Source organism: Alligator sinensis, unplaced genomic scaffold (genome assembly GCF_000455745.1).
Source record: "Alligator sinensis unplaced genomic scaffold, ASM45574v1 scaffold886_1, whole genome shotgun sequence".
Taxonomy (NCBI): Eukaryota; Metazoa; Chordata; order Crocodylia; family Alligatoridae; genus Alligator; species Alligator sinensis.
In genome coordinates, this window is record NW_005842040.1 from 362751 (window position 1) to 376332 (window position 13582).

General features: G+C 43.8%; 1 protein-coding gene across 1 annotated transcript; it reads left to right on the forward strand.

Moving 5' to 3' along the window:
• Positions 1-4014: 4014 nt before the first annotated feature.
• LOC102378366 (keratin, type I cytoskeletal 24) lies at positions 4015-13313 on the forward strand. Its single transcript, XM_025202933.1, has 8 exons — positions 4015-4527; positions 5045-5127; positions 5987-6143; positions 6531-6692; positions 6792-6917; positions 7574-7791; positions 12534-12586; positions 13210-13313. Exons 1-8 carry the CDS (start codon positions 4015-4017, stop codon positions 13311-13313), a joined length of 1416 nt encoding a protein of 471 aa, XP_025058718.1.
• The last annotated feature ends 269 nt before the right edge of the window (positions 13314-13582 follow it).

Genomic DNA, 13582 nt, shown 5'->3' on the forward strand with positions numbered 1-13582 from the left:
ATAGCCAAAAAACATTAGTTGGAATTCTTGAAAGGTAGCTTACATTTGAGGAGACCTGTTCCTTTTTTTGTAAATAAGATAGTTGACCTGATGGGATGTTAGTTCTACCTCTCTATATATATCAGCTATCTCAGTAAAAATCAGTGGTTCTGGTTCATTTGTCTGCTATACCCCTAGAGATGAGCAACATAAAGGGAACTTTTACACAGGCTCCAGGGCTGGGCAGGGAGGCAGTGTTTTAATTAAAAGGGCTCTAAGAGTGTATATATCAGTGTCCCTGCACTTAAAAATGGTGGCGGGGACCCTCGAACTAAAGCTCATTTAGTAAGCTTTAGTTCAAGTGCCCCCAGTGCCCTTTTTAAGCATGGGGACTCTGATACACAAGATGCAGGAGGCTACTGGGGCGCAGCAATTGCCACGCTCCATCAGACTCAATTAATCGAGTCTGCTCCAACACGCTGGAATTCTAGTATGTTGGAACAGCCTCCATGCTCAAGCATAGCTGCCCAAAGAAGCCACAACATTGCTCTATAGTCTTGCATTGCTGTCCCCTTGGAGTCATAGGCTGCTAGAAATGAATTGCAGTGCTTCTGATGATGCTCTAAATTGAGCAGTGACCAAAGTGGCCCAGAGAGATGCAGTATTAGGAAATGTAAAAGTGACCCAATATCTTTAACCCATGTTCAAAAAGTACACCCCTTATGAGGAAAGACTGAGGGTTATGAGGAAAGGCTGAGGGACCTGGTCCTCTTTAGCCTAAAGAAGAGAAGGTTGAGAGGGGACTTGATAGCGGCTTACCGCTATATCAGAAGAGTGCATCAGGAGCTCGGTGAACAACTGTTCACTAGGGCACCCCGGGGTAGACCAGAAGCAATGGATATAAACTCCAGGAAGGCCGCTTCAGACTTAATACCAGGAAAAACTTCTTCACAGTCAGGGTTACCAGACTGTGGAATAAACTCCCTCCAGAGGTGGTGCAGTCCCCTACCCTTGAGGTTTTCAAGAGAAGACTGGACAGTAACCTTGCTGGGGTCACTTGACCTCAGTTGTCTTCCTGCCTAGAGCAGGGGGGCCGGACCTGATGATCTGCAAGGTCTCTTCCAGCCCCTAACAATCTATGAATCTATAACCTGAGGTAGAGACGAATTACACAAGGAACACCACACATTGGGTATCTAGCCTTATTCTCTCCCAGCAAGTTCTGCCAATTCTGCCCTACCCATTCCCCACTTTGGAAATGTATTCCATGGAGAAAGTAATCCCCATCTGCTCTGAGAACAAGGATTGAAACTTCTTCCAGATCTTGCACAAACTTAATAAAAATAAGGTAGGACCATTCTGTTCTTTCTTCTTCAGCTACACACACCACAGTGATGGATGTTTTGTCTTCATGATAGCATGGAGTAAACTAAGCATAAAACAGGATCTAATCAGAATCTTGAAGCTGCTTCTGCCTTGTACCCAAGAAACGAATGCTTATTTTTAAGGAGAAATGTGGGAAGGAGCTTAAGTATGGCTTAAATATCACACAGCTGTAAGCTATTTTTCATCTTCTCTCTCAGGTATCCAACTGGCTGATATCTGCATCTAATGGAAAAGTCTTTACCCTCCTGCAGTTCAAAGAACTGGATATTGTTAGGACTTCCCTAAATTTAGACTGAGATCTTTCATATAAAATGTAGTGGTATTATTCTAAAAAACAGTCATGAGATGACTGGTGTTTGTTTTATATGGTAAAAAAGACAAATTATTATATTTTGTTGGTTTCAAAGAGGCTTGTTTTATAATTTTATAATATTTTAATTATAATTTTCATAATAATTCACATATTGACAGAGGAAAAAGTGGTGAAAATCATCTTCCCAGTTAAAGAATGAATGAACATGCATTATATTATTATCTTCTTATCGTGGGGTATTAAATTAACTCTGGATAGCAAAATTTTCCTTATGCATCCTACTGCCATCATTAGAATATGAATTACAAATGTGTAGAGATACCTAAAACTATTCTCCTAAGTGTTCTCCAGATTTCAATAATTCATTTTCTGCAGTTTTTCAATATAAAGACCTAATTTTCAAATAACATATACATTTCTCTCAGCACGAACCCCTACAAAACCTTCAACTATGGGTGCATCTTTATGAAATACTTACTGGGGGGTTACCTAATTAGCTTTGCAGTAAAGCGTCTCTGTCTACATAAACCGTGCTGTTAGGCTGGAGTAAACTAATTAATTCTGCCATACCGCTCAACACAAATATTATTCTGCAGCGAAGTAACTCCACTGTAGAATAGTACCTGTGTTGGGCAGTACTATCCTATGGTAGATTTATTTAGTCCACCGAAGCCCATGGGCTAAGTACAAACACATAAAAGCCCAAGGCTGAATCAATTCAGTCTTTGCAGGTTAGTCTAAACTGAGAAGCAGAGATTAAACTGAGAAGTAGGTAAACAAACATTCACTTTTGATTCAGGAAATGTAGCCACATGCCTGCAGTGGCTCAGGCCAGAAGCCAGGGGAGGAGGGGTGCTGGAGCATATCTCCCAGCCTGCCAGCCACTGCCAAAGGGAAAGGACTGAAGTCTGAGGCTTTTCCAAACTCCTTGCTCGAGTGGAAGGGGCATAGCCAGGCGGCTGTCAGTGGAGAGGGCCAGGTGCATGCCTCTGTTCTGGTGCATTAGGAGGGGCTAGAGCTGGTGGAGCAAGTTCCCGAAGGTGGCTACCTGTGGCTTTTCTTATACTTAAAACAAAGCTGCTATTCATTGTTCAGTTCCCACTCGTTGACACCTGCCTGCCACTCTTCCTGGCTAGCCTCTGGTGTGTTTCTTACTCAACCTGGGTGTTTCTCCTGGTCTCTAGCCGCAGATGCAGCCCTTAGGCTCTTCTCAGTTTTGTCCCCCTGCTCCCAGGGACTCTTCAGAAGCCTGCTTCCTGGCTGTCCTTGCCTGCCTTCAGTGTTCTCCTCCACACCATTCTTTTCCCCTCCAGGGCATGCCTCCTCACACCCTCCTTTCCCCAGCTCCGGTGTGTTGGGGTTTTTTTTCACTTTGCCCCGCCCCCTAGGCATTCGCCATGTCTCTGAGTTTCCCAACGTCTCTCTCTGGCTCAGGGCTTCTTCATGCTGAGCTCCATCAGCTCATCTGGAACTGGCACTCACTCCAGAACAGCCTCTTCCTCCCTGCCACCTCCCAGCTTCCTGATGCAAGTCCGGGAAGGACTGGTTTCCTTGCAGGGCAAACAGTCTCCAACCTTTGCTCTCCTTCAAATGAATGTATACATTAATGTTTTTTAAGAATATTGATACAGCTAAAGATGTTGCAAGAAGGCATTCTAAAATTAAAATCACTAATTACATGGTGAGGATGTTATGTTTATTAATAAAGGCACGCTTGAAAAACTATATATGGCCTTAATTGGCCCCTAAATTGACTGAAAGTTGTGAGGCAATCTGTATTTAGAATGGTTATGAAGCAACAAATATAATCATATCTGAACAACAATCAAGAAGGGAAATTGTGCATGCAAATGAAGCAATAATATAAGCACAAAAACTTTTTTATTACTGTATTTGAGACAAAGTTTAGTTTTGTAAGGAGAACAATATACATCACCTTAAAATTTGCTCAATCTTCTTTGATTTCATGAGAGTTATGCCTGAGGTCTGGAAGAAGAAAAAGACTTACTCATCTAAGATTAAAATGTAGTAATGTAACTTTAATTTTGTTCCACCCTGCTCTATTCTTGGCATAACAAACATCCTCAGGCACCAACCTCTCTACACAAATGGACATGGCTAAGTTCGATGCTAATTAGGAAAAATTATCCAATTATGGCTACAATTATGCTGAGCTGGTAAAAACTTTTTGCCATGGGTAGGAGGAACTTAGAAGGAAACACCCTAATAATTTTACATAAAAAGGCAAAGGAAACTGCTTGGCTTCGGAGCATTCTCAGTACTGGGTCTCCATTGCTAAATTTTGGTGACTTGCAGCATTGTCTGTGACTGATACTATGTCTGTTTGGCTTTCTAGTGGATCCAGGTGGATTTCCTCTCCTGCCTGTGGTGGAGGATCAGTTAAAATGACTGGCACAGGAGGAAGCTTTGATACTGGTAGTGTATGTGGTTTTGGTGGGGGCTCTCATCCAGGATTCAGCACTGGCTTAACCAGGGGAGCAGGTGGTGGCTTCAGTGGTGGCTATGGTGGTGGTTTCGGTAGCATCTCAGCTGGAGGAAGCTATGGAGGTACATTGTGTAGTAGTTCATTTGGGGGCTTGGGTACTGGCTTTGGTGGGGGCTTTGGTGGACCTGATAGCAACCTTCTTTCTGGTGGTGAAAAGGAAACCATGCAGAATCTTAACGATCGCTTAGCTAACTACCTTGACAAGGTGCATGCTCTGGAAGAGGCAAATGCTGATCTTGAATACAAAATCCATCAGTGGTATGAGAAACATGGTCCTGCTGCTGCTGAATTAACCCGTGATTACAGTAAATATTACCAAATAATTGAAGATCTTAGGAACCAGGTAATCATAATTTCTATCATTTTCAATGTTATGAACTTTACACACTTATACTACATCATGTTAAGTTGTAACTCATAACAAACAGAGTATATGTTATTATTAAGTGAAGAATTTTACTCAACGTATGTGAATGTTTGCTATTTTCTTTAAAGAATACTTAAAACATTTCACTTTTATGTGTATCAATCTACCAACTGATTTATACACATGCATATGCCCTGTTTATGAGGTATAATCATGTTATGCAATTTAAATTAAGATAATCATAATAGTTTCTGCTCTACAGTTGGGCATGTTCTGATTCTTAATGTCTGCATATGAAAAATCATTTGTTAAACTAGCAATGAAATATTTCATTTAAAGAAGAAATCATATCTTCCTTTATGCTCATGCAATATACAAACAACAATTTTAGACCCTGAATTTGCCCAGTTTTGTCTCCAAATTAACCAAAAAGGATATTTTGCATAGTTTTCATGCATGTATTGTCTCATTCTCTACAAACCTTTCTATCTAGATCATATCTGCAACTATTGGCAATGCCAGCATAGTCTTACAGATTGATAATTCCCAGCTTGCTGCTGAAGACTTCAGACTGAAGTAAGTTAAATAGCAAACATTTTTGGTAATGATGGTTTAGTAACAACTTCAGGCCATATTGTTGCCTCTGTGCTTAAGAATTCCACAGTGATTTCTGCTAAAGGCACCACATGGTGTTCAAAGCACTTTCCCTATAATTTTTTTGGCTTGACAAAAAAAATCTGAAGAACTGTCCCCAGAATCAAGAGTACAACATTAAAGCCACATATACAACTATAATTTTCACTATAGCTATATTCTCATTTAAAAAACGTTGGTAACTTTTGCCGACCACAAAAAATTATTTTAATATTATAAAAGCCTTAGTCTGTCTGTCCCAAACAGCGTGCTCCGAGAGCATTCTGGACAGGAGACAGCAGCAGCACGGCAGAGTGGGGGAAGGAGGGGGGCCAGCAACACTGGCCTTGCCCCCTGCCCCCAGCCCTGCTCCCTGCAGGTTGCGGCAATGGAGCGGGGGGGTGAGGCCAGCACTGCTGGCTTCACCTTCCCCCCAACCTGGACCTGTTCCCTGCAAGCGGCAGGAGCATGGGGTGCTTGCCAAGGGAGACAGAGGGGAGACAAAGGGGATGGCGGGGCAAGCTCCCCCCCCCCCCCCCCCGGGAGATGGTGGTGGCATGGGGTGGTGGCACTCCATACCCCCACCACTATTCCTGATGGACAGTTGGATAGTAGAAAGATAAAATCATATTCTGTACAATAAATAACAAATGGATTATTTTCATACCTTCTCTACTGAAACATATACACTAGTGTTGAAATAATTAAAACACTTTCACATTATGTTTTCTTGCCTGGAAAAAATGCCTTTTCTTCCTTTTTCTCCCCTTCTTTGTTTTCTCATATTCTTAATATTTTTAAGGTATGAAAATGAGCTGTTCCTGCATCGAAGTGTTGAAGCCGATAGCAATGGTTTGCGGAGAGTCCTAGATGACCTGACTATTGCTAAATCCAACCTGGAAGCACAGCTTGAAAGTCTGACTGAGGAGCTGGTGTATCTTAAGAAGAGCCATGAGGAGGTAAAAGCTTTGCTTTCCTTATGCAAATACCAATTGCAGTCCAACTCTCATTTGTGTTGATATGGAGTCTTTCTATTGACTTTGATGGGATTTGGATCAGGTCATTACAGTAATGTAACCTCTAGATAGGGATGCTTGCATTGTTATGTAATAGCGCTTGACATAGTTATAGTAGCAATCAGTAAATTAAGGTTTAGGACCTTCCAGCATCTTTTGTCTAAAAGAAGCAAATTATTTAAAATTTGACTCGTTTTATGAACCATTGTCAAAACAATAAATAATGTAAAGTGGTTTAATTTCTCCCTGTTTCTTCTTTAATTGTAGTCAATTTAAAAATCAGAATTAATTAATCAATTAATTAATTATACTTGACTATTCTTTAACCAGGAAATGAAATCCCTGAAAAGTACTTCCACAGGTGATGTGAATGTAGAAATTAATGCTGCTCCAGGAATTGATCTGACTAAACTTCTGAATGACATGAGAGCACAGTACGAATCCCTGGCTGAACAGAATCGTAGAGAGGCTGAAGAACAGTTTAATAAAATGGTAAAAATGTGAAAGATGTCAAATCTTCTTATTGCATATTCAAACCCAAGGATTTGTTGTATCACACTGTATTCACTTTATTGTTTATGAATTTTCCAGAGTCAACCACTGCAGAAACAGATCTATGATGATGCTGGGGCAGTAAGCTCAGCCACGAATGAGTTAACTGAAATGAAACGCACTATCCAAGGACTGGAGATTGAGCTACAAACAGTTATGGCCCAGGTTTGTAACAGGTGTCATTTCAGGAAGCAGGTGCATGACATTTTTATTTTTATAAAAAACTGTTATAATGCACAAAACAGCTTTGCTGATTAGTGCTTTATTAAATAAAGACATCTTGCATTTAAAATATAATAACTTCTGTTTTCACAATTCAACTGTATTTAACACCCCCCCAGGCAAACTTAACTCCTAAATGAAGTACTAATGCCTGTAAAAATGGGAAATAATGGCTCTGAGTGTATGGAAATTAAAATAAACTAATTTATTTCAAACACTGTCCAAAATAATTCATAAAATTGATATCAACCAACTCAAAGGAGACATTATGTTACAAGATGTCACCCTCATTCCTTGCCACCCTCATTCCTTCCTGCAACTTTAATTTATGTCAGTAGGATTTTTCTGGCACAGTGCATATCAATCAAATGGGAAAAGCATATAGGGATAAAGTGAGATAAGAAAGAAGAGAAAACTATGAAGAAACATTTGTAAACTAATAGTCAGTCAAGATAATGTATTTTGGAGTCTGATTAAGTGTCATAACTAGATGAAAACATTTATTCTACATCTTGGGCTTAACTAACTTTAACCTTCATTTGATACTCAATGGAGCATTTAATCTTCATCAATAACATGTCATTTTTATTCACTAATAGAAATGCTCCCTTGAAGGCACCCTGGCAAGAACTGAAGAAAATTACAGTGCTCAGCTTTCACAAAGACAGCTGCATATTAGCAATCTGGAGGAACAATTACAGCAGATCAGGTCTGAAATGGAGTGTCAGAATGCTGAATATGAACAGCTCCTGGGCATCAAAATACGTTTAGAGATGGAGATTGAAACCTACAAGCGCCTGCTAGATGGAGAAGGAGGGTAAGCAAACAAAATTATATGAATGCATCTTGAAAAGTGGAGCACCATAAATAATAAATATTACCATACCTTTATTACAGGTTCTGTTCCTATAAAGAGAAATCTTGTAACATGCTAAACAGTCCATTAGGGTGCATCTACATGTGCTATTAATGCTATAGAGCAGGGGCAGGCAATTATTTTGGTTGGAGGGCCCCTTAACGAGTTTTGGTGTGCTGTCGAGGGCCGTAAGAGTGGCCCTGGCCCTGGATCTTGACAAGCACCCTGCTCCCTGGTAACCATCTTGGGACCAGAAATCCTACCCCCTAACCTCTGACCTTTGCCATCAGAAGTCCCTCCTCTTGCCCCTGGAATAACTCCTTTTGGGAAGGGGGTTTGCCATATTGAAACCGGAAAAAAAACAACCAAATTATATACTAAAAATCAAACCTCCACAATAACATATTTAAATTTTATTTTTTAGAAATAGTTTTGCCCTGATTTGTGTGTGTTTGCATTGTGTATATAGAGGTGATCGCATACTAGCTCAAAATGAAGTCTTACTCTTGTATATTGTAGGAGGTGTGAAGGGGTAGGGGGTATGGGGTTTGTGGGGGGCTGTGGTTGTGTGTATGTGTGGATGTGCGTGTATGTTGCATGTGGGAGTATGTGTGGATGTGGGTAGGTGCGTGGGTATGGGAGGTTTGTGTGGGTAGGTATGGAGTGTTTGTGTGGGGGGGTATTGTGGGGGGTGTGTGTGTGTGTGTGTGTGTGTACCAGTGAGTGGGGCTCCCCCCAGAGGCACACAGGTGTGTGTGTGAGGGGTGTGGAATTTGTGGGGGGTGTGAGTGGGTGCATTGTTTGTGGGGTGTGTGATTGTGTGTTGGGAAGGGTGTGGTTTGTGGGGGAGGTTTTGAGTGTATGGTGGGGTGTGCATGGGAGCCCCCCGCACATGCCCCTGTGAGCCAGTCAACACTCATCCCCACCCCCACCCCACAACAGCTTGGAACCTGCCAACAGCATACAGCCCCATCCCACCGGTACCGGTGGTACCAGTGGGGACCCATGTGCATAGCTCTGACCTGGTGTGCTTCACACCTGCTCTGGACTCACCTGTCCAGGCTCAGCAGCAGCAGCGGCAGTGGGCAGAAACTATTGCTCCGCACAGAGGAAAAGTGGCCCCTCCCCCTCACCACTGTCGGGCAGTTCTTGGTGCAGCTGCCCAAAGCCCACACTGTGCTGGGCTGCCCTGCTGTCACCACTGCCTGTAGGCTATCCAGTGCAGCAGCAGTGACAGTGCACAGTAGCTACAGGGCAACCTGGGCAGTGGTGACGCAGGGCAGCCTGGCATGGTGCAGGATCCAGGCAGCTGTACCAAGAACTGCCTCGCAGCAGCAAGGGGAAGAGGCTGCATTTCCCTCGTGCTGAACAACAGTTTCTGCCAGGCAGCTACCACTGCTGAGCCTGGGCAGGTGAGTCCAGAGCAGGCACAGGGCATGCTGTGTCAGGGCTATGTGCGTGGGTCCCCGCTGGTACCATGGGGCTGGGGCCGGCGGTGGTGGCAGCCAAAAGGAGCCGCCACTGCCTAGGCTGCCTAGAAAGGCAGTCCAGCTGCAGAGCCGCACCACACCTGCTGCTCCCCAGGGGGCAGCAGGACATGCCACACCTGGGTGGCGCCTGGGCCAGGTGGGACCAAGGGACCAGCCGTGAGCCGGACAAAGCCTCTCCATGGGCCAAATCTGTTCCACAGGCCGATTTTTGCCCACCCCTGCTATAGAGCAAGGGCAGGCAACATATGGCTTGTGGGCCAGATTTGGCCCATCTGGCCATTCTATCTGGCCCATAGAGCCCCTCCAAAAGACAATTATTACTGGCCCACAGCTGCCCCTCTGAAAGCCAGTGGGAGGTGCAGGCTTTCAGAGGTGCCAACTGCAGGAGGTGCGGGCTGCAGCAGCAGCTCTGGCTCTGGCTGCTAAGCAACCAACCCCCATCCGAGCCTGGCCTAACCTGCCCTGCCCCAGCCCCAAGGTAGGGAATGCTGGAGACAAAGCTTCTGCCAAGCAGAGGCTTCTACCTGGTGACCCTGTGGTTGTTTCCCAGCCCTCCTTCCCTGTGAGAGTCAAACTTAAGGTAAAGGCCCCAGAGACTCCTGTTTGGAGAAAGTTGGGGGAAAGTGGGGGAGCAGTGGGTGATCGCCCCTCTCTGTGCCACACATGCAGCTCGTGGGACTCTACCCAGGGACTGCAGGAACAGCATGCCATTGGTCCAGGGCATCTCTGTGTCTCCACCTGTGGCTCCCAGCTAGAGTGCCGGGAAACCTACGTGGCGGCACAGAGCTGGCCCTGCCCAATTGCGTGAGGCTCCCCACAACTCCTGGCACTGCAGGAGCTGCAGGACCCACACATGATCAGGTCAGGCCAGTTCCATGCTACTACATGCAGATCCCAGCACTACATCTAGGAGCCACACACCATTGGGCATTGGCAGGCTAGCTCTGTGCCACCAGATGGGGATCCCAGCACTGTATCCAGAAGCCACATGCCATTGGGCTAAGCCATTTCTGTGCCTCCATGTGCGGCTCCCCACTGGAATGCTGGGAGCCCCATGTGGAGGCATGGAACCAGTCCGGGCCAAAAGTATGCTGCTCCTGGCACTCCAGTGGGGAGCCTTGTGTAATCAAGCCAGGCCAGGCTGGCTCTGTGCCACCAGATGGGGCTCCCAGCCCTGCAGCTGGGAGCCGTGCACCATCAAGCCAGGCTGGGTAAGTCCAGCTCCATCCCACCATATGGAGCTCCCAGCACTGCAGCCAGGAGCCACATGCATTTAGGCCAGGCAAGGCAGGCTCTGTGCCTCCACATGTGGTTCCCAGCTGGAGTGCCAGGAGTCCGACATGGAGGTATTGAGCAAGTCTAGCCTGATGGTTCATGGCTCCCCACAGCTCTTGGCACTCCAGCTGAGAGGCTCTGCCTGCCACAGACCATGAGCAGCCCCAAGGGCCTGCCACCTGCTGCTACTGCTGATGCCAGCAGTGAGGGTGATGTGTGCGTGTGGGGGGAATGAGGGGATGTGGGTATGGTGAAGTGTGTGTGTGGGTCCCCCCGCACACCCCCCATGGCATACAGCCCCTGCCACTAGTGGCAGCAGCAGCAGCAGCAGGTGGTGGGCTCTTGGGGCATTCATGGCCAGCGCAGACAGAGTCCCCTGGCTGAAGTGCCAGGAACCACAGGGAACTGTGTGCAATCAGGCAAGGCTGACTTTGTGCCTTCACTTGGGACTCCCAGCACTGTAGCCGGGAGCTGGAAGTAGAGTCACAGAGCTCACCTGGCCTGGTCTGGCGCAATCACATGCAACTCCCACGGCTCCTGGCTGCACTGCTGGGAGCCCCATCTGGTGGCATGGATCCAGCCCAGCCTGATGGTGCATGGCTCTCCACCAGAAGCAGGACAGCTCCCAGCCAGCCCCTGGATGTGCAGAGAAGCACAGAGCTCCCCAGTCCCAATGCTGCTTGGCTCAAGCCAGAAGCTAAGCAGCACTGGGATAGGTGGGGGGCAGAGAGCTATCCCATCCTGGCGCTGTTCGGCTCCCAGCTCCTGTGAGGAGCCAAGAGCTGAGTAGCACCAGGACCAGAGGAGTTCCCTGTCTTCTGTGGCCCCTAGTGTTGGGGATGACAGGGAATACATTTGTTCCCAGTCAGCATCTACCCATGTGCTACTGCACAGTATCTACTGTGCAGTTAGTTTACTACCTGTATTTACAAGTAATAGCTCACTGCACAGTAGACTAATTTACTGCACAGTAAATGGTGTGCATGTGTAGACGGGGACGCTTTACTGTGTAGATTAGTCTACTGCACAGTAAAGCATCTCGTGTAGACACATTCTTACAGTGCTAAAAAACTATAATTCCCAACAACATCCATGGAAGTGGGAGGCTTTCAATAACTTGCAACACTGAGGAGCACTTTGAAGACCTGAGCCCACTGTTAAAATACGACCCTTTTAGTTTCTAAAAGGAGGGGGGGGGTTACCCTACCAGCACCAGAAACCTGATCTTCCAAGAATATGAATAATAATTCCCTCAATTCCAACTGATTTCAATTTGAACTAAGGTCAATGAACATTTAAAAATTCTGGGCCTTGTGTGTCAAAATAATATCTACTAAAAGATTATTTTTTTCCCATTGCACATTTTTTTCCTTAAATGATCTTAAGAAATAAAAATATTTGCAATGCTCTGCTGTGTGATCTAAAGCACTAATGCAACAAATATAGAACTCAGCCTTTTCATACATTTCTAAACAGTGTAAGTGAATTTAAAATACTGGATCAATTCCTTGTTCTGTCTCAGCATCTGCAAATGTTATAGAACTTTATTTAATGTGCAGCTTCAAATATTTGAAAATGGCCACACTAAAAAGGAATTTATCATAAAAGTATTAATTTTTACCAGTTAACAATAAGAAGCCAGCTAAAAGTTTGATATGCATAACACAATAAAACACACCATCATAATATAAACAATTGCTTGTTTATTCTCATTAAACACATTTTGGTGAAATCCATTATTTACCTTTTTACATAGCACAAAAAAACTATCCAACAGCTCTCAAAGTGTACTAGTAGTTCTAATGATTACAAAATAGACATTGTCACCTGCCATGCTGTTTCCAGAAAGAGACAACAAACTTAGTTTTGAAACCAGGATTCTGATCTCCTAGAATTCTAGCAGTACTGTAACTAATGAGTATTGATTATTTTTAACAGTGGTTTTGGATCTGGAGGTTATGGACACCAAGAATCAAGAGTTCAAATCAAAGGTAATTATATACATTCCTTTTTTTTCTTCTGGTGTAAGCTGGTATTACATGGATGTAATAATGCACATTGTAAAATCAATCAATTTCCCCATGCTGTAAACAAACTTTGAGCTCATGGTAACAAAAGATTTTTTTATAACCATACAAACTGGTTAAGGACCAAAAATTCTTATTAACCTCAAGGGACACTGAATCAGGACTTTGTTCCTTATACTGTGTTAGCATTCAACCACAACAAAATTCTGAAAGATCCTGGTGAGATACAAGCACCTTCAAATCCCATTTAGGTCCAAAGGAGACATTCAGAAGTCCAAAGGACTGAGTTAAGATATTGGAAAAGAATTCATAATTCAGAATAAATAAAATGGCAGATTTTAATCAATACTGCTACTGGGGTTAGTGTTTTGACACCTTTTTCATGTTGGTAAGTAACTTTGCAAACACCCATAGAGCAGCCAAAAATACAACTGAAGTTCTTAAACATATAAAGCATTTCCCAGGAAAGTTTACAGTGTCATAAGGCTTAACATCCTATATTTATTTTATAGGATCAGAATTTTTACTTTATGTGACTTTTTCTTTTAATATCTTGATGGAGATTACTGTCAATATTTTATTTTTAGAACCATATAAAACTCAAGTGATTAAGACAATTGTTGAAGAGTTGGTGGATGGCAAAATAGTCTCATCTGAAGTCAAATCAGTTGAAGAAAAGCCAGTTAAATAAACAACAAACTGGAACAGAGGACCTTTTATAGATGCCAAAAGACAGAGCCAAGAACAAGAAAGACTTCTGGACAAATGCTGAATTTTAAGTGGTTTAATAGTTTCATGCCTTAAAACTGAGGGGTGTAGTTAAAGTTTATTTTCTTTTTGTTCTTGCTTTGCTGAGGTGTACACTTCATAGATACTGAAAGTGCATTCTATTTGATGTTCATTTTTCAATAAATTTGTTAAAAATGGTTATTTGATTTTCAAAATTTAAAGATAATCAGG

Coding starts and splice junctions, on each gene's coding strand:
- LOC102378366 (XM_025202933.1), top strand. CDS start 4,015: ATGTCTGTTTGGCTTTCTAGTGGATCCAGGTGGATTTCCTCTCCTGCC. Junction 6,693..6,791: donor AAGAACAGTTTAATAAAATG/GTAAAAATGTGA, acceptor TGAATTTTCCAG/AGTCAACCACTGCAGAAACA. Junction 12,587..13,209: donor ATCAAGAGTTCAAATCAAAG/GTAATTATATAC, acceptor TTTTATTTTTAG/AACCATATAAAACTCAAGTG.